This window comes from Lonchura striata, chromosome 23 (genome assembly GCF_050655825.1).
Source record: "Lonchura striata isolate lonStrDom1 chromosome 23, ASM5065582v1, whole genome shotgun sequence".
In the NCBI taxonomy this organism is placed as follows: Eukaryota; Metazoa; Chordata; class Aves; order Passeriformes; family Estrildidae; genus Lonchura; species Lonchura striata.
The window spans coordinates 1,196,875-1,216,231 of record NC_140725.1 but is presented as its reverse complement, the minus strand read 5'-3'; the positions used below and the strand labels follow the sequence as shown (position 1 = coordinate 1,216,231).

At 57.8% G+C, this 19,357-nt stretch overlaps 1 protein-coding gene across 6 annotated transcripts; it reads left to right on the top strand.

Annotated features, from left to right (window-relative positions):
* Positions 1–1,313: 1,313 nt before the first annotated feature.
* LDLRAP1 (low density lipoprotein receptor adaptor protein 1) lies at positions 1,314–16,538 on the top strand. Of its 6 annotated transcripts, none has more exons than XR_014949901.1 (10): positions 1,318–1,478; positions 3,298–3,440; positions 4,829–4,941; positions 5,483–5,597; positions 8,227–8,299; positions 8,547–8,630; positions 9,282–9,412; positions 11,286–11,320; positions 13,983–14,990; positions 15,169–16,538. XR_014949901.1 is itself a non-coding variant. In XM_031506771.3 (9 exons), the coding sequence occupies exons 1-9, from the start codon at positions 1,394–1,396 to the stop codon at positions 14,164–14,166; spliced, it is 963 nt and encodes a 320-aa protein (XP_031362631.3). In that variant the 5' UTR covers positions 1,318–1,393; the 3' UTR covers positions 14,167–16,538. The 6 variants fall into 6 exon arrangements, 2 of the variants coding, with proteins under 2 accessions (XP_085415685.1, XP_031362631.3); XR_014949900.1 differs by having other exon boundaries at positions 15,134–16,538; XR_014949899.1 differs by having other exon boundaries at positions 13,983–15,133; positions 15,276–16,538.
* Positions 16,539–19,357: the final 2,819 nt, after the last annotated feature.

Sequence of the window (19,357 nt, the reverse complement as noted above, 5' to 3'; positions counted from 1 at the left end):
GCCTGCACCTTCAAATCCCATGTTCTGGCACAGCCTGGGCGTGCAGTGACACCAGCAGCAGCAAAATCCACCCCTGGGGATGCAGGGATGCAGGAAACAGCGGGGGGGAAAAGGCCCTGCAGGACAAAAAATCAGCTTGGAGAGAGAGAAATCACACCACAAGCACAGGGACACACCAGGGAGAGGGCAGGGCAGCGAGGAGACCTGGAGCTGGCCCGGGCTGGGGGCACCTCAGGGGCAGCTCGAGGCTCTCACGGGTCAGGGGAGCTCCCCTGGCATCCTGAAAAACCCCCAAAAATCCCTCATCCACCTTGCCAGGGACAGCAGCAGCAGAGGAGGGCAGAGCAGGGGTGGGGAAAGTGGCAGCAGCTGCCCAGGGGCATGGCAGGAGGATGGAACCTTCCCAAGGAAGATGGAAAATGGAAAAATTTTGGGTCCCCGCAGAGTTTTTGGGTCCCCAAGAGTTTTTGGGACTCCAAGAGTTTTTGGGTCCCCGAGAGTTTTTGGGACCCCACACAGTTTTAGGGACCCCGCAGAGTTTTTGGGACCCGGCAGAATTTTTGGGACCCCGCAGAGTTTTTGGGATCCTCAGAGTTTTTGGGACCCCGCAAAGTTTTTGGGTCCCCTCAGAGTTTTTGGGATCCTCAGAGTTTTTGGGACCCCGCAGAGTTTTTGGGTCCCCTCAGAGTTTTTGGGATCCTCAGAGTTTTTGGGACCCTGAGAGTTTTTGGGTCCCCACACAGTTTTTGGGTCCCCACACAGTTTTTGGGACCCCGCAGAGTTTTTGGGTCCTCACACAGTTTTTGGGTCCCCACACAGTTTTTGGGACCCCGCAGAGTTTTCGGGTCCCCTCAGAGTTTTTGGGCCCCCGCAGAGTTTTTGGGTCCCCGTACTTTTCGGGTCCCCACACAGTTTTCGGGTCCCCGCACAGTTTTTGGGACCCCGAGAGTTTTTGGGTCCCCACACAGTTCTTGGGTCCCCGCACTTTTTGGGTCCCCTCAGAGTTTTCGGGTCCCCTCAGAGTTTTTGGGTCCCCTCAGAGTTTTCGGGTCCCCGCACAGTTTTTGGGTCCCCGCAGAGTTTTTGGGACCCCACACAGTTTTTGGGTCCCCGCAGAGTTTTTGGGACCCCGAGAGTTTTTGGGTCCCCACACAGTTTTTGGGACCCCGAGAGTTTTTGGGACCCCACACAGTTTTTGGGACCCCGAGAGTTTTTGGGTCCCCGCACAGTTTTTGGGTCCCCGCACTTTTCGGGTCCCCGCAGAGTTTTTGGGGCGCGTTGCGGGATGGGCGTGTCCCGGGGCGTGTCCGTGACGTCACGCTCATTTGCATGCCCCGCCCCCGGACGCGGTCAGCGCTGGCGCCGCAGGAAAGTTCGGCCGGGCCGGGCCGGGATGGACGCGCTGCGCTCGGCGGGCCGGGCGCTGCTGCGGAGCCCCAGCGGTCACAGAGCGGCCTGGGCCGGCGGCCGGCACCAGAGTGAGAGCCCGGCCCGCTGCCCGCTGCCCCCGCGCTGCCCCTTTCCCTCCGCTCTGCCCTCGCTCTGCCCCCGCTCTGCCCCTTTCCCTCCGCTCTGCCCCCGCTCTGCCCCTTTCCCTCCTCCCTGCCCTCCCCTGCCCTCTCCGCTCCCCGCTCTCCCCCCTCGTTCACTTTCGGGCTCTCCCGCGGCTCTTTCTGCACTTTCAGCCCCACTTTTGGCCGCGCGCTTCGCTCCGCCCCATGGCGCTCCCCTTTCCTTGCGCTCCTTCCCGCGGGCAGCAGCGCCGTGTCCCCCTGTCCCCGTGTCCCCCTGTCCCCTTGTGTCCCCGTGTCCCCCTGTCCCTGTATCCCTCTTTCCCCGTGTTCCCCTGTCCCCGTGTCCCTCTGTCCCCTTGTGTCCCCGTGTCCCCCTGTCCCCGTGTCCCCCTGTCCCGCTATCCCCCTGGCCCGTTGTCCCCGTGTCCCCCTCTCCCCCTGTGACCCCCTGTCCCGTTGCCCCCCTGTCCCCGTGTCCCGCTATGCCGGTGTCCCCCTCGCCTCCTGTCCCCCTCTGTACCCCTGTCCCGCTGTCCCCTTGTGTCCCCGTGTCCCCCTCTCCCCGTGTCCCTTTGTCCCGCTGTCCCCTTGTGTCCCTGTGTCCCCCTGTCCCACCGTGTCCCCCTGTCCCCGTGTCCCCTTGTCCCCCTGTCCCGCTGTCCCCCTGTCCCCCCGTGTCCCCCTGTCCCCGTGTCCCCCGTCCCCCAGCCTGGCACAAGGGCTGGAGCCCGGCGGGCGCTTTGTCCCTCCGTGACCTCGTCGCGCTGCTGGCTTTGTCACACGCTCGATGGCCCCGTGGCCAGCGCGGGCCCGGGGGGGACACCCCGCGCCCCCCGGGCGACACCGAGCGTGTGGCTGTCGCTGGCCCGGTGACACCGGCCCGGCGTGGGGCACCGGGGAGGAGCGGCGGCGGGACACGAACGGGCTGGCTTGGGGGCGTGGGGACACCCGGCAGGGTGCCCGGGGCTGGGTGACCCGCACGGTGACCAGGACAGTGTCGCTGTCCCCGCGCTGCCCTTCCCCTCCCGGAGCTCTTTGGTGGCCGCGTTTAAAGCGTGCCAGGGGCTGGGGGTGCAAAGGTGGGTGGCATCGGGTGGCACTCAGGTGGCATCAGGGGCTCCCCGGGCTCGGGCTGTGGCACCTGGGCACACGGGCCACCTGGCCAGGTGGCACTTTCAGCAGCCCAGCTCACCGTGCCACCTGCCTGGGGCTCCTCTGGCTCCCCAGCCCTCCCCGAGCTGGGGTTTGCCTCCTGCTCAGGGCAAAGCCCCCCCAAAGCAGCACCAGCTGCCCATCCCGGCTGGCTCCTGGTGCATTTTCAGGCTGAGCAGCGCCCAGCTGACTTTCAGCCCGGCCCCACACCCTGTGTGTGCATTTATCCCGTGTTTAGAACCCTCCTTCCAGCCCCCCAGCACTCTGGGGAAGGGGCCGTGGTGGTTTCCATGGGGAGAGCACAGACCTCTCCTGAGGGGCTCCTCAGGGTGTGGGTGGTGATTTACCTCACCTGCATCCCAGCAGCTGCCCGGGCTTAGCAGCAAATCCCATCTTACCCTCCTTGTGCAGGTGGTGCTTTGCAGGGTCAGGGCTCGGGGTGGCTCCCAGTTAAACTGGTGGCTCCTAAAGGGTTGCTGCTGTTTGTTGTGGAAAACATTTTAGGGTTTATTTTGCTGCACGAGGACCACCTCGTGGCTGAAGTGCTGCTGCCTCCTCTCCCTGCCCCATCTCCTCCTCAGGTGGCTGTTGCTGGGGGTTTGTGACTCCAGAACTTTCCCTGTGTCCCCAGAGCTGCCCGAGAACTGGACAGACACGCGGGAGACGCTGCTGGAGGGGATGCTCTTCAGCCTCAAGTACCTGGGCATGACCCTGGTGGAGCAGCCCAAGGGCGAGGAGCTCTCTGCAGCCGCTGTCAAGAGGATCGTGGCCACCGTGAGTGTCCCCAGGTGGCCCTCGGGGGAGTCCCACGGGGACGAGTTTCGGAGCTGCGGCTGGGGGCAGCCAGGATTTGCAGCTCCAGGGGGGTCAGGAATGCAGCTCCAGGGGGTTTGGGGTTGCAGCTCCAGGGAGATTGGAATTGCAGCTCCAGGGATTGGAATTGCAGCCCCAGGGGGATTGGAATTGCAGCTCCAGGGAGATTGGAATTGCAGCCCCAGGGATTGGAATTGCAGCCCCAGGGGGATTGGAATTGCAGCCCCAGGGATGGGAATTGCAGCTCCAGGGAGGTTTGGGGTTTCAGCCCCTCCAGGGCTGTGGGTGGGACTGCAGACCCTTCAGGCACTGGGAAGCCCCTGGGAGCAGCCCAGCCTGTGGGATGGTTGGGATGGAGCTCACTGGGCACGGCTGGTGTGTGGCTGAGCTCTGATAAGAGATAAGTGATAAGCCAGGGTGGATAAGCCAGGGTGTGTGAGGAGCTCTGACCTGCTGGAGTCAGCCTGCCCCGGGGCAGGGACAGCCTTTGGAGCGTGGCCAGGCCGGGCTGGGCTTTCCCCCAGGATTTGGGGGGTTGAGAGGGGAAGGTAGAGGGACACCTTGCTGCAGTTCCCAGCCAGCTGTCCCACTGTGACCTCAGAGGGGTGGATCTCCTGAACCCCCTGATCCACAGCCCTCCTCCAGCACAATTCCAGCCATCCATCTGATTCCCATTCCTTTTCCAGCACAATTCCAGCCATCCATCTGATTCCCATTCCTTTTCCAGCACAATTCCAGCCATCCCCCTGATCCCCAGCCCTTTTCCAGCACAATTCCAGCCATCCCCCTGATCCCCAGCCCTTTTCCAGCACAATTCCAGCCATCCCCCTGATCCCCAGCCCTTTTCCAGCACAATTCCAGCCATCCCTCTGGTTCCCAGCCCTCCTCCAGCCATCCCCCTGATTCCCATCCCTTTTCCAGTCATCCCCCTGGTCCCCAAGGGACTCAAAATCCCTCCGGGAGTGGGGCTGAGGATTCCAGGCTGGAACCAGCTGGATGGGAGCCTCAGGCTGAGAGCACCAGGCCAGTAAATGAGAGAAAGTGGTTTGTAAAAGTCTGGTTTTAAGCTGATGTCCTGTCCAGGGGGTGCTTTGTCCCTGGACTGGGGTTTGGCACCAGCTGGGAGCCCACGTGTGCCAGGCCCAAGCTGCTGCCAGCACCCTGGCACCTCCAAAAGTGTGTGCACAGAGCTGGCTGCGCCCCAGAAGGGAAGGGAAGGGTTAACCAGTGCTGTGTCCCTCCTGGCAGCAGAATCAGCCCGTGGTGAGAGCATCCCCAGTCTGCTCACACCTTTGGGAGGTGCCAGGGTTAGCAGCCTGGGACTTCCCCTCCCTCTTTCCCTCCCGAAGGCAAAAGCGAGTGGGAAGAAGCTGCAGAAAGTGACGCTGAAGGTGTCACCCCGCGGGATTGTGCTGAGGGACAGCAGGACCAACGAGCTCATCGAGAACATCTCCATTTACAGGTGGGTGCTGCTGCTCCCCTGCGCCCCAGGGCTGCTCCTCTGGCCTGCTCTTCTTCACCTCTGCCTGGTGCAGAGCTCTGGGGGTGCTCCAGGGAGGGGCTGAGCCTCCCTCCCACATCCCCTGAGCTCCTCCTGAGCATCTGCTGCAAATCCCAGACCCGAATCTCAGCCACCCCTGCATCAGCTCCTCTGCTTTGAGCCTGAAGATGAAATCCCAGGCTGAGAGCAGCTCCCTTCTCCTTCCTCATCCTCCAAGGAAAACCTGAGCCAGCCTCTCTCCTGCAGGAAGAGCAGTGTGAGGTGCTGCTCTGCTGGAATCTTCCCCTTCTCCAGCCTGTCCTGGAGTGAACAGGACTTTTCTTCTTCTCTTCTCTCTTCTCCCCCCTCTCCATCCAAGGAGATGGATCTCACTCCCTCACCCGCCCTGGCTTCTCTCCCTGGGCTCCGTGCCTGGCCCTGGAGCTGGGCAGCTGCTGCTGGCAGCCCCAGGAGGCTCTGGAGCCTCTCCCCAGAGCCCAGCCCGTGGTGCTGTGTCTTCCAGGATCTCCTACTGCACGGCAGACAAGGCCCACGACAAAGTGTTTGCCTACATTGCCCAGAGCCAGCTGAACGAGAGCCTGGAGTGCCACGCCTTCCTGTGCACCAAGAGGAAGATGGTCAGTGCCCAGCAGGAGGAGGAGGAGGGACGCAGAGGGGCTGCAGGGCTGGAGGAAGGCTCGGGCAGAGCTCCCAGAGCTGCTGCTGCCCTGCAGGGCCTGTCCCTGTGCAGCCCTGCCCCACGGGCACCTCCCCGTGCTGCTGCAGCCTCCTGGGCAGGGGGGCTTGGCCAGGAGGTGCCCGGGGTCCCAGCTCTGCAGTTTTTAGCAGCATCTGTGCAGCTGGGGCCGTGTCCTCCCCGCAGGGGACCCTGCTGCGTGCTGGGGGTGGGCTCAGAGCAGAGCCTTGGCTGTGGGGAAGAGCCTGGGCTGTGCTCCTGTGGATATTCTAGTTCAGTCAGAGAGAAAAAGGGAGAGATTTCTGCCAGGCTGAGCCTGGGAAAAAACTTTTCTTTTTCTCTCTGACTGAACTGGGAATATCCACATGCTCTGAGCCCTCCTGGGATGTTTTCCTGCTGTTTCAGGGCTCCAGGATGGGAAGGGACCTGGTGAAACGAGAGAGGAGTGGGGCAAGGAGAGCCCTGGGGTGTCTGGTGGAGGCAGAGCTGGCACTGAGCCCCCTCCCCGTGCCAGGAAGGGGCTTGAGGGGAGAGGAGGGGCAGGTCGGAGCCCTCTGGGCCCCGAGATCCTTCCCTGGTGCCCCTTGCAGGGGAGCAGGAGGTGCCAGATCCCTCCGAGGCCGTTCCCAGCCTGGTCCTCAGGAGCATCCCCGTGCCTGCAGCTTGGCCACCAGGGCTCTGTTAAAATTCTCTGCCTCTCCCAGCTGGCTTTTTTCCCCTTGGAGAGAATAATGGGAGCTACAAGTTGTCTCTCCTGTCCCCGCCGTGTGCTCCCATCCTCGCACGGCCAAGATAAGCCTCGCTCTGCAAATTAAAATTTAAATCTCCCTGCTGCTAAAAGAATTATCTCGGTGCTCCATCAGCTCAGCGCATCCCCCTCCAAATAAAGTTCTCCAAAGCCTTTTGTGGCAAAAACTAGGAATAATTTCCTTTTTCCTGGTCTGTAAAATGCAGGAACATCCTGCTGCTGAGGTGATCCCTGCTCCCAGACTGGGAGCCAGCCCTCCCCGGGGCAGGGGCCCTGGATGCACCACAGCTCCCAGTCTCAGGCATATAATTAGTCCATATTTTTAGTTCCTGGGTAATTCTCAGCAGTAGCTGGGTCTATTAAACTTGATTCAGATGTGACAGCCTAAATTGTAAACAGCTGTGAGGAGTTTCATACTTAATTACCATATTTAAGGGGTTTTTTGCCATAAAGCATTTGCACTGCCACCGAGGATGCAAATAGCTCCCACATTCCAATGAGCTCTCCTGCTTGCCAGCCTTAATTGGCACCGACGGCCCTGGGGTCCCCCTGCCCCCCTGCCTGGCCTTTTTTGGGGTGCTGTGCCCTCTCTGTGCCCCCCGTGTCCCTGGGGGCTGCCAGGGCAGCAGGGTCCATCCCTGCCTGGGGGTTTGTCGTGGTCACAGCCTGGGAAAGCCCAGCCAGCCTGGATGCCCGGGGTGTGGGGGCATTCCCGGTGCTCTGCTGGGGCTGGAGCTGCTGCTGAGCATGGGGGTGGCATTTCTGAGCCTGCAGGGCTGGCACGGGTGCCCTGCTCCCGCAGGGCCAGGCTGGCACGGGACAAACCCACTGCTGGGGATGTAAAAGGGTGTAAAAATCCTCATTTCCCACCCCGCAGCCAAAGGAGGAGTCAGGAATGCACAGGATCAGCTCTTCAGGGGTTGTTTATTTGTCTTTATCTAGAACATTCTCTCTCTGCCCTGCTGAGCTCTGTCCAGCATGGCATGGCATTCCATCTGTCCTTGCAGGGAGGTGTTTGTGTTTTATCCCAAAACTGCCTGGGCAATGCTTACAATAACGGGCCAAAACTTTTAATTCTTGGGGTCAGCTCGCCCTGTGCCAGCCCTGTGCCAGCCCTGTGCCAGCCTGCCCTCCCTCCAGCAGGGTTTGGTGGCTCTGGCAGGGCCAGGGAGCAGCAGCCTGCAGAGCAGAGGTGCCACAGATGGAGCCCAGGGATGGATTTTGGAGGTGTCACTGATTGAGCTCAGTGATTGGTTTCAGTGATTGATCTCAGTGATTGATTTTAGTGGTTTTAGTGATTGATCTCAGTGATTTCAGTGATGATTGGTGTCCGTGCTGTCAATGATCTCAGTGATTGATCTCAGTGATTTGTTTCAGTGCTGTCAGTGATTTCAGTGATCTCAGTGATTCCAGTGGTTTCAGTGATGTCAGTGATTGATTTCAGAGGTTTCAGTGATTGATCTCAGTGACTGATTTCAGTGATTTCATTGATCTCAGAGGTCTCAGTCATTGATCTCAGTGACTGATCTCAGAGGTTTCAGGGGCTGGTCTCAGTGATCTCAGTGACTGATTTCAGTGATTTGATTGATCTCAGAGGTTTCAGGGGCTGGTCTCAGTGATCTCAGTGACTGATTTCAGTGATTTGATTGATCTCAGAGGTTTCAGGGGCTGGTCTCAGTGATCTCAGTGACTGATTTCAGTGATTTAATTGGTCTCAGAGGTTTCAGGGGCTGGTCTCAGTGATCTCAGTGACTGATTTCAGTGATTTAATTGGTCCCAGAGGTCTCAGGGGCTGGTCTCTGTCCTGCTCTCTGCTCCCCAGGCCCAGGCTGTCACCCTCACCGTGGCCCAGGCCTTCAGAGTCGCCTTTGAGTTCTGGCAGGCAGCGAAGGAAGGTGAGTTCCACTGCCCTCCTCGCCCTCAGGGGTCACTTTGCTGTGTCCCCCTTTCCCCTGCCTCCCAAATTTCCAGGTTTCCTGGTAAATCCAGCCAGGTTTTGGCTGTGCTGCTTTGCTGGAGGTGCCTCAGGCAGGTTGGGGCTCCTGCTCCCACCTTGCTCCAGGTGATGGAGCAGCGGAGGCGGCCTGGCCCGGCTCCCTCAGCTGCAGAGCTGCAGGCAGTGGGGGGATTCCTCTTTTGCAGAGAAGGAGAAGAGGGAAAGGTCCATCCTGGCAGCAGAAGGGACGAGCAGCCCCGGCTCAGCAGCTCCTGCCCATCCTGCCACACGTGAGCACCATGGCAGAGCCCGAGGGATGGGGAGGGTCCCCGAGGGATTGGGGAGGGTCCCCGAGGGATGGGGATTGTCCCTGAGGGAAGGGAATTGTCCCTGAGGGATGGGGAGGGTCCCTGAGGGATGGGGATTGTCCCTGAGGGATGGGGAGGGTCCCCGAGGGATGGGGAGGGTCCCTGAGGGAAGGGAATTGTCCCTGAGGGATGGGGATTGTCCCTGAGGGATGGGGAGGGTCCCTGAGGGAAGGGAATTGTCCCTGAGGGATGGGGAGGGTCCCTGAGGGATGGGAATTGTCCCTGAGGGATGGGGAGGGTCCCTGAGGGAAGGGAATTGTCCCTGAGGGATGGGGATTGTCCCCGAGGGATGGGGAGGGTCCCCGAGGGATGGGGAGGGTCCCTGAGGGAAGGGAATTGTCCCTGAGGGATGGGGAGGGTCCCTGAGGGATGGGGAGGGTCCCTGAGGGATGGGGAGGGTCCCTGAGGGAAGGGAATTGTCCCTGAGGGATGGGGAGGGTCCCCAAGGGATGGGGAGGGTCCCTGAGGGAAGGGAATTGTCCCTGAGGGATGGGGATTGTGTTGCCTGCAGAAAGGTTTGGCAAAAAAAGGTTTTTTTGCTCTGCCCTCCCTCCCTCCCCGCCCTGCCCACAGCTCCAGCCATGGGGAACTTGCTGGATTTTGGGGACCCTGGCAGAGCCTCCCTGGGCAGCAGCACGGGGTGCCCAGGGCTGGACAACAGCAGCTTTGGGCCCAGCCCCTCGGTCAACAACAACGTGCTCTGGGTGAGTGCAGGAACGAGCCCCTGAGCAGACAAGTTCCCCTTTGTCCCCCTGACAAGCAAAAAAAGCCCTGAAGTTTCTCTCCTCAATTTGGTTAAAAGACACCTCACAGCACCTTGGGGATCTCCTCAAACTTGAGGTCACCCAATTGGACAGGAGGCAAAAATCCCACCTGAGCAATTCCCTAGAAAAAGAAAACAAAAGAAGTAAAACACTTTTTTGAAGTGTTTTAGCAGGAGCAAAAAACTCTTGCTCTGCTTTTCCCTGTAAAGAGCTTTTTTATTTTGCCTTTTATCAAAACTTTTTTGCTTCCAGCACTGTCACAAGAACCATCCTGCTACCTTTATGCCACCTGAGGTAGCTGAGCTATCAAAAGTGTAATTCTTTTCCCTGAGAGCTTGTCAGACCTGCCTCAAATAAACACAATATTAGGTTAGGGACAGCCAGGAGTGCTCCAGCTCCCAGCCCAGGTAAACTGGGGGTAAACTGGGAGCTCTGGGGTGGCTGAGCTGCTCAGGGAGGCACCACAGCTCAGAAGGATCCAGGAGTGCCCCGTGCTTGGGGGGTGAATGAGCAGGATGGCCAAGCCCTGCCAGGTAATTGAATATTGCTGCTGTGGAGCAGCATTTCTCAGTGGGTTGTCACCTCATGGTGACCAAGGTGCTGTGTTCAGGGGCAGGAATCCGTGCCTTGCTGGCTCCTGCTTCTCTCCAGGGCAGAGTTCATGGTTTGTCCTGTTTTTCCCTGCTCCTGCTGGTGTCTGTGGAGCTGGGATGGCTTCTTGGGAATGTGCTCAGTGCCCTGGTTTAATTGTTTCATGGATTTTGGGGAGAGAGCGATGCTGCAGCCCTGGCTGTGCATCCCCCAGGGAGCCCAGTGCTCCTTCACCCCCTCAGACTGGGACAGGCTGGGCTTGCCTGGGATTTTGGGAGGAAATTCCTGCCTGGGATTTTGGGGAGGCATTCCTGCCTGGGATTTTGGGAGGGAATTCCTGGCTGGGAGGGTGGGCAGCCCTGGCACAGGTGCCCAGAGCAGCTGTGAGTGCCCCTGGCAGTGCCAAGGCCAGGCTGGAGCACTGAAGGTGTCCCTCCCACATCAGGGGTGGGACTGGGATGCGGTTTAAGGGATTTCTCTTCCCACCCAAACCCTTCCATGGCTCTCTGAGCCCCAGGCAGGCCGGGGCTGCCCCTGGAAGCCCCTGTGGCCCTGGGGTCTCTGCCCAGCACAGCCCCTCCCTGGAGACCCCTTCTGCTGCGTTTTGGGGAATTGCAGGGCGAGTGCCCGAGGCTCTCCAGGTTAAAGCTGGAGATCAGCCCTAAGGCTGAATCAAATCCTGGAGGTTTAGCAGCAATCTCCAGCCCCTCCCTGCCCTCAGAGTTCTCATACTCCACTTATTCATTGCATTAAATCTGGCAAGATTTTGGGAACAGAGCATGGAAAAGCTTTCCCCAGGCAGCCCCAGTGCTTTCCTGGGACAGCCTGGCAGCAGGGCAGGGCTGCAGGGTGCCAGGGCTGCTGCTGCCGTGCCAGGGCAGGGCTGCTCTCCTGACCCTGAGCCAGGACAGCCCCAGGAGCTCCTGGAGCTGTGTCCAGGTCCCTGGAGCTGGGAGAGGGAGGGGTGGTGGTTCCCATCCCTGTGCTGCTCTCCTGGGCTGCAGCTGGGGCAGAGTCAGCCCGTTTGGGGCTGGAGGGAAGGGCCAGACCCCCTGGAATTCTCATTTCCCCCGGAGAGGAGGCAGATTGCAGAGGAGGGGACTGAGGCACTCGGAATCCAGCAGGCAGGGATGATTTTTTTAGTCCGAGTGCAGATCTCTAAACACACTTCTGTGCAGTTCTCTTAGCAACTACTTGTCTCTCTCTTTATCTCTTCACAAAGGAAATGGATGATGGTCTGGACGAGGCGTTTTCAAGGTAATTCTCATCACTCCCTTGAGTTCAGCTCGGGGAGCAGCCCCTGGGACTTGCCTTTGAATAATGCTCCTTCATCTCATCAGGGCTGTGATCTGGCCTGGGCAGCTGCCCCAGCAGTGCCTCAGCTGGTAATCGAGGGATGGGCTTTAAGGCCGCCTGAGAAGCCAAATATTTTGACAGCCTTTTAAAGGATGGAGAGAGGCAGCGTGTGATGGGGAATTTAATCCCCCAGGCACTTGTGTCTGCTCCCACTCCCCGAGGCTTTTCCAGGCTGCTGGTCCCAGCTTCTGGCACTGGGGGCTTTGCTCTTCCTCAGCCCACGAGTTCAGGCCAGCAGTCCATGGGGTTTATTCCTCTCTCCACTCCAAATTAGAGCTTTCCCTGCCCCTGCCTGCTGAGCAAAGCCAAACAAACCCGTTTCCTCTCGGTTTTCCTGCCTGTCCTGGCAGGCTTGCTGTGCTTTTATCTGGGTCCCATCCTCCTCTTCCTCCTCCTCTTCCTCCCCCTGGGGCTGGGAGGTGCTGGAGGAGGCAGTGAGGCTGGAGAAGGGTTTGCAGCAGTTCCTGCTCAGCCCTTGGGGTCCTGTTTGGCTCTCGGGGATGATTTACAGCTTCCCCTTGCCCAGCAGCTTCATCCCAGGCTGGGGCTGCTGAAAACAGGGCTGATTTTTGTCCTGGTCTCCGTGCTCTCCCTGCCCCCGTGGCTGCAGCAGCTGGGGCTGGTGTTGCCTTTGCTCTGCGTTGCTCCATCACCCTCTGTGACTCAGAGCTTGGGCTGCTGATCCTGCAGCACTCCCAGAGCCACTCCTGCCACGTCTCCAGCCCTGCACGGGTCCCTTCTTGGCTGAAAAAACCAGAGCTTCCCCCCGGGCTGCTCCTGACCCTGTGCCCGCCCTGGATGGAGCCCAAACGTCCGAGTTCACCTCCAGCCCTGGTGCTGCAGCGTTTGCAGGGGGTGTTCAAAGCACCCCAGGGCTGCCTGGGCTCTGTGGAACATCTGGCAGGAGAAGCTCCTCCAGCTGATGCTGTGAACATCAGCTGAGCTGGCCCGAGGCAGGGCTGAGTCACTGCTGGGGCTGGCAGCAGCTCCAGGAGGGTTCCAGAGCCCTGCTGTGCCAGGCAGGAGAGGGGCACAGAGCCCTGCTGTGCCAGGCTGGGCTGTGGGGCACAGAGCCCTGCTGTGCCAGGCTGGGCTGTGGGGCACAGAGCCCTGCTGTGCCAGGCTGGGCTGTGGGGCACAGAGCCCTGCTGTGCCAGGCTGGGCTGTGGGGCACAGAGCCCTGCTGTGCCAGGCTGGGCTGTGGGGCACAGAGCCCTGCTGTGCCAGGCAGGAGAGGGGCACAGAGCCCTGCTGTGCCAGGCAGGAGAGGGGCACAGAGCCCTGCTGTGCCAGGCAGGAGAGGGGCACGGAGCCCTGCTGTGCCAGGCTGGGCTGTGGGGCACAGAGCCCTGCTGTGCCAGGCTGGGCTGTGGGGCACAGAGCCCTGCTGTGCCAGGCAGGAGAGGGGCACAGAGCCCTGCTGTGCCAGACTGGGCTGTGGGGCACAGAGCCCTGCTGTGCCAGGCTGGGCTGTGGGGCACAGAGCCCTGCTGTGCCAGGCTGGAGAGGGGCACAGAGCCCTGCTGTGCCAGGCAGGAGAGGGGCACAGAGCCCTGCTGTGCCAGGCTGGGCTGTGGGGCACAGAGCCCTGCTGTGCCAGGCTGGGCTGTGGGGCACAGAGCCCTGCTGTGCCAGGCAGGAGAGGGGCACAGAGCCCTGCTGTGCCAGGCAGGAGAGGGGCACAGAGCCCTGCTGTGCCAGGCAGGAGAGGGGCACGGAGCCCTGCTGTGCCAGGCTGGGCTGTGGGGCACAGAGCCCTGCTGTGCCAGGCTGGAGAGGGGCACAGAGCCCTGCTGGCTTGACTCTCTGTGCCCGCTTTACTCTGTGTTTATTTTACTCTGCTTTACTCTGTGCTTCTCTCTGTTTTACTCTCTGCTTGCTTTACTCCCTGTGCTTGTTTTACTCTGTGTTTACTCTCTGTTTTACTCTCTGCTTGCTTTATTCTGTGCTTCACTCTCTGTGCTTTACTCTGCGTTTACTCTGCTTTACTCCATGCTTGTTTTACTCAGTGATTTACTCTATCTCTGTTTTACTCTCTGCTTGCTTTATTCTGTGCTTGTTTTACTCTGTGCTTTATCTTTGTTTTATTCTGTTTCACTCTGTGTGTGCTTTACCCTCTGTGCATTACTCTGTGCTTGTCTTACTCTGTTTACTTTACTCCACTTCTGTGCTTGTCTTACTCTGTGTTTACTTTACTTGTGTTTTACTCTGTGTTTACTTTATTCTGCTTTACTCGTGTTTTACTCTGTGTTTTACACTGCTCGTGTTTTACTCTGCTTTACTCGTGTTTTACTCTGCTTTTGCTTTACTCGTGTTTTACTCTGTGTTTACTCTGCTTTACTCGTGTTTTACTCTGTGTTAACTTTACTCGTGTTTTTTACTCGTGTTTTTTACTCGTGTTTTTTACTCGTGTTTTTTACTCGTGTTTTTTACTCTGTGTTTTTTACTCTGTGTTAACTTTACTCTGTATTTTTTACTCTGTGTTTTTTCTCTGTGTTTTTTACTCGTGTTTACTCGTGTTTTACTCATGTTTTACTCCGTGTTCACTTCCCCGTGCCCTCAGGCTGGCGCAGTCGAGGACGAACCCACAGGAGTTGGACACGGGGCTGTCGGCCCAGGAGGTGCAGAGCGCCGAGCCCGTGTCCCCCGTGTCCCCCGTGTCCCCCGTGTCCCCCGTGTCCCCCGTGTCCCCCCGGAAGGGGCTGGAGCCCAGCACAGCCGACAGGGACGAGCTGTTCATGTTCTGAGGCTGAGGGAGGAGCCCCCCGAGCCCTGCCCGGGAGCTCCAGGAGCAGCCCCGAGGATGTCGCAGCTTCCAGACCAAAGCTTCAGACACCTGACAGGGATTTTTTACACCTTGCTTTTACCTAAGCCACGAGATGCTCTGGGACACGTTTACTCACAGTTTACAAGGTGTGGAGAGCTCTGCACAGGGTCTGCTCCTCCCGCAGCACCAAAGCCCCCCCGGAGCATCCCCCCACGAAGGGCTGCGATGCAAAGGCAGCTCGGGGGATTCTGATGCAGCCAGCCTGGAACCACACATGGCCTGCCCGGCCAGGGAGGGGATTTGCAGCAGCTGCTGGCGGTGTGAGAGCAAAGAGGGAGCAGAGCTGGTGCTTTTGTGGCACTGTCTGTGCCACTCTCACAGCTGTCACTCACCCCACGGCTCCCAGCCCCTCTGGGAATTGACGCTTTTCAACCCAAAGACTCCACGAAGTTTTGCACTTTAAAACTTGAACTGAAAGCAATGGTCCGAGTTGTCAAGGTAAGCAGTGCCTGAACCTCTCCTCAGAAGCTATTTACCCCAAAAGAGCCCACCCTGGCAATGCTGCAGCTCTGGCTCTGAGCTGACCCCTCACCTCTCCAGATCCCAGAGCTCCGTTGGCTTTAAAGGCAAAACCAGGGAGGAAGGATGGAAGGATTTGTTCTGCTCAGTTCTGCTGGAAAGGGCAGCCCGGGAGGCCAGCAGGACCTCAGGTCCCTGTGGCCAGCTCGGCCCAGCAGCTTTGCCTGTCCAGGGCTTGCTCCTGCCTCAAAGGCCTCTGGTTGTTGCTGGATGGAATGGGATCAGGCAGGAATTCCTGGCTGCGTTGGAATGGGATCAGGCAGGAATTCTTGGCTGCAGAGATGGAATGGGAGCAGGCAGAAATTCCTGGCTGCAGATGGAATTGGGATCAGGCAGGGATTCCTGGCTGCAGATGGAATTGGGATCAGGCAGGAATTCCTGGCTGCAGATGGAATGGGATCAGGCAGGAATTCCTGGCTGCAGATGGAATGGGATCAGGCAGGAATTCCTGGCTGTAGTTGGAATGGGATCAGGCAGGAATTCTTGGCTGCAGAGATGGAATGGGAGCAGGCAGAAATTCCTGGCTGCAGATGGAATTGGGATCAGGCAGGGATTCCTGGCTGCAGATGGAATTGGGATCAGGCAGGAATTCCTGGCTGCAGATGGAATGGGATCAGGCAGGAATTCCTGGCTGCAGATGGAATTGGGATCAGGCAGGAATTCCTGGCTGCAGATGGAATTGGGATCAGGCAGGAATTCCTGGCTGCAGATGGAATTGGGATCAGGCAGGAATTCCTGGCTGTAGTTGGAATGGGATCAGACAGGAATTCCTGGCTGTAGTTAGAATGGGATCAGGCAGGAATTCCTGGCTGCAGACGGAATGGGATCAGGCAGCAATTCCTGGATGCAGAGATGGAAGGGATCAGGCAGGAGGAATTCCTGGCTGTAGTTAGAATGGGATCAGGCAGGAGGAATTCCTGGCTGCAGATGGAATGGGATCAGGCAGGAGGAATTCCTGGCTGTAGTTAGAATGGGATCAGGCAGGAGGAATTCCTGGCTGCCCAGGTAGCAGGGCCACCCTCCTGTGGTGCTCCCAGCCCTTCTCCTTCACAGCCACAGCTCCCGGGGGGCTCAGGAAGCTCCATCCACCCCGGGACTGCAAACCAGCAGGGGAGGTACAAAGCTTCTGCTCACTAAGAGATTTAAGTTGAACAATCCTAAATAGTCTCACTGCCACCTCGCAGTGTTTGTGGCCTTATGTGAAGTGCGCTAATCTGTTTTATAGATTTGTAACTTGGGTTTGAAGCACTAATTCATTCCCCAGATAGCTCTTTAGAACTCCCTTAAAACTGCTCGCAGGAAGGGAAAAATCCCTCTGTGCCAGCTGCAGGAATTCATTAGGAGGAGCTGAGTGACTGACTTCGATTTGAGATATTTTTTCCCCCCGCGTGTGAGTGTGAGAAGGTGCTGGGGGCTCGTGGAGCTGATTCACCACGTGTGTGACAGAAGCTGTGCTCTGGGAGGAGTTCCCAGCACTTCCAAATCCTGGCAGGGCTCAGGGCCTCCCTCAGTCCCGCTGGGAGGACCCAGCAGAGCTCCTGGCAGAGCCCAGCCGTGGTTGTGGCAGCCCCTGCAGCAGCTCTGCTCCCCCAGGAGCCTGGGCTGGGGAGTGAGGATTCCTCTGTGCATCCACCTCTCCTTCCCTAGAGACACCAGCAGCACACCTGACATTCACAACACTCTCTCTGTGTGGCTAGAGTGGGGTTTTTATAACAAAAACTGACGCTGTAAAGAGTATTCTGCACTGAGGGGAATAAAAACTCTTTTTTTGGAGCCTGTGTGCTGGGTGACTTGACTTCCCCTGTGGTTCCTTCAGTGTGTGGCATTCTGCTGGTGGCAGGGGGGGTTTCACAGTGCATCCCTGCATTGCTCAGCACCTCTGCCTGCTGCCAGGGCAGGCACAGGCTGCTGGGGATTGTCCCTCCCTGCCTAAAGCAGCCCTCTCCCTATTGGAAATGCAGGTGAACTCGGTGGGCAGAAATGCTGATGTCTGCCTCCAGTTCAGCATTATTATAACTATGCTATAACACATTAATATACTATTTTAAAAGAGATAGTACAACTACAAACCTACTTTTTCGAACTGCCATATCGAACTCCCTCACAAACTCCTAACCTTTTCTCAGAATTCTAGACACAAGTAGATCTGAGTGGCCACCAGGCTCAAACAATCCTCACCAGAATCCAACCAAGCACTCACCCCAGGTAAACAATGCTCCAAGCACATTCCACATGGAAAAACAAAACAAAACAAAAAAATGTTTTCTCTGTACTCCTCTATTAAAAAAATCCCGAGGGAGAGCAAATTGTAGCTACCACAGTGACCATCACCAATGTCACTGTCCCCTCAGCAGGGCCACCAGGTCCCTCCTCTCCCTGCAGGAGGGAGCATCAGCAGGAGCAGCTCGTGAGCACACACCCCATCGAGGTTTGGCTCTGAAATCCCCCCTGTCACACCCCAGTGTCACATCCTCAGTGTGACATCCCTGCTCCCCCTGTCACATCCCAGTGTCACATCCCACTGTCACATCCCAGTGTCACACCCCAGTGTCACACCCCTGTCACATCCCTGCTCCCAGCCCGTCCCCAGGCCCCTGCCTCGCTCCCAGCCAGGAGCCCCAGGTCTAATTAATGCAATAAATGAGCAGAAGAATTCAAGCTGCTCCAACGTGGCAATTCTGTCACTCCTCCAGCGCCGTCACAGCACGAGCAGAACTGACAGCAAGGAATAAAACACTTGCGTCTCTGGCATTTCTTATTACTTTTAATGTGCTTTTTTTTTTGGTGAGTTACTGGAAATTTAAATCATAATGGTATGCTTCACTTAAAGAAAGTATCCATAGCAACAGGAACATCTAAATTATTGCAGGCTGATCACTTCTCTGCTGGAGTCATCACACGCCTTTCCCAGGCAGTCCCAGAGGTGCAGGATTTTAACAGGCTTTTTTTTAACCTTTTATTTTGCAAATAAACGAGTGGATACACAGCACTTGCCCCATCACTGCAACAGCTACAGAAAGATCCCAAGTGAGCAAGTGGCAGCTGGCTTTGCTACCCAGAGAGGTCAGAACTCTTGAATCTGAGACTTTCTCCTCTGGGTCAGTGGTTATTCCCTGTGACACTGAGGGATTTCTGACACTTCAGCTGCTGGAAATTCCCTTGGGTCAGGAGAAAGCAGCAAGGGAGGATCGCTGAGCCCACGGCATCGGAATGTTCTCATTTGGTTCTCAGCTGCCCCTGGGTTTATTTCTATTTTATTCCTCCCGAATTCCTGCTTGACAGGGCAAAGGGGAATGGGTCAAAGCTCAAAGGAAGTGGGATTAGATGAAATATTAGGGAGAAATCCCCTGTGAGGGAGGTGAGGCCCTGGCACGGGTGCCCAGAGGAGCTGGGGCTGCCCCTGGACCCCAAGGCCAGGCAGGAGCACCGTGGGCCAGTGGAAGGTGTCCCTGCCCATCCAGGGCTGGGAATGAGAGGATTTTGAAGGTCCCTTCCCACCCAAACCATTCCATGATCCCCAGAAAACAACTTCAGCAGCTGCTTGAGGTTTGAAAGGCGATGGGTGAGAGAACACCCAGGAATTTCGCTCCCATCACCGCTGACTTTTGGGCTGGAGCAGTCACAGCTTCCCACTCCTACAAAGCCCCTCCACCTGAATCATGGCAAAAGCCCGAGTGATGCCCGCCCCGAGCTGCCACACGTGACAAACAAACTCGCTGGGAGAGAAACAGAAACGTTTTTTTTTAAATCCCAGTCTCAATTATAGGAATCCAATGCGTCATGTGGATCGATAGCAGGCTGAGATGGCTCAGCCAGAAAGAGTTCAGCTATAAAAAGCTGCAGCTGAGGCTCCCCCTAAGCTGATGCATTATTGCCATGAGATGATGACAGTGAGCCGGGTCTGCAGCGTGCCTGGGACGGCTCTGGGGTAGCAGAGCTTGAATCAGTGGCCTGTGTGCAGGAACAGGACCCTGAGCAGATCTCCTCGTGGTCAGGAGCAGCAGGGATTTACTTTTGGTGTGTTTTGGTGGCCACTGCCCTGGGGAACACTGCCAGGGCATGTCCTGCATGTCTGCAGAGACCCTGCATGCTGCAGGGAACGAGGCAGCCTTAGGGTACATGAAATATTTCTGATCACTTAATCCTTAGAGAGCAAGAGCTGATGTGCACAGAAGCGGCTGTGGCTCAGCCAGCCCAAAGGAAAATGTTAAAAAACCCAGGAAAACGTGTCCCAGTTCTTTGGGTGGTCGGGTTGGTTTGTGAGGAAGGCTGGAGGAGGCTCTGTGGAAAAAAGGGGCTGCAGTTTTGGGAACGGGGTTATCAGGGTGACAGGAGGCAGCTGCATCTTCTGCCAGCGACCCTCAGATCAAGTCGACTTCACGAGCGAGTTAAAAGCAGTCAGAGCACAGGAGGTGAGGGTGGAAGAGGGATGAGAACGATGCCAAGAATCTGCTGGACCTGCAGATCCGGCTGGGGTTTGAAAATCACAGCTCCCGTGCTAACGAAGAGCCTCTCACAGGAACCTGTCATTCCGTGCTCGGAGCCAGGGGATGATCCAAGGACCTGGCGGGGCTCTGCTGGAGCCAGGGGAT

What these genes read in the sequence shown, in the direction of transcription:
- LDLRAP1 (XM_031506771.3), top strand. Translation starts at nt 1,394, where the DNA reads ATGGACGCGCTGCGCTCGGCGGGCCGGGCGCTGCTGCGGAGCCCCAGC. An exon ending in GAGAACATCTCCATTTACAG is followed by an intron (nt 4,942 to 5,482) that starts GTGGGTGCTGCT and finishes TGTGTCTTCCAG; the next exon opens with GATCTCCTACTGCACGGCAG. An exon ending in TCCTGCCCATCCTGCCACAC is followed by an intron (nt 8,631 to 9,281) that starts GTGAGCACCATG and finishes CCCTGCCCACAG; the next exon opens with CTCCAGCCATGGGGAACTTG.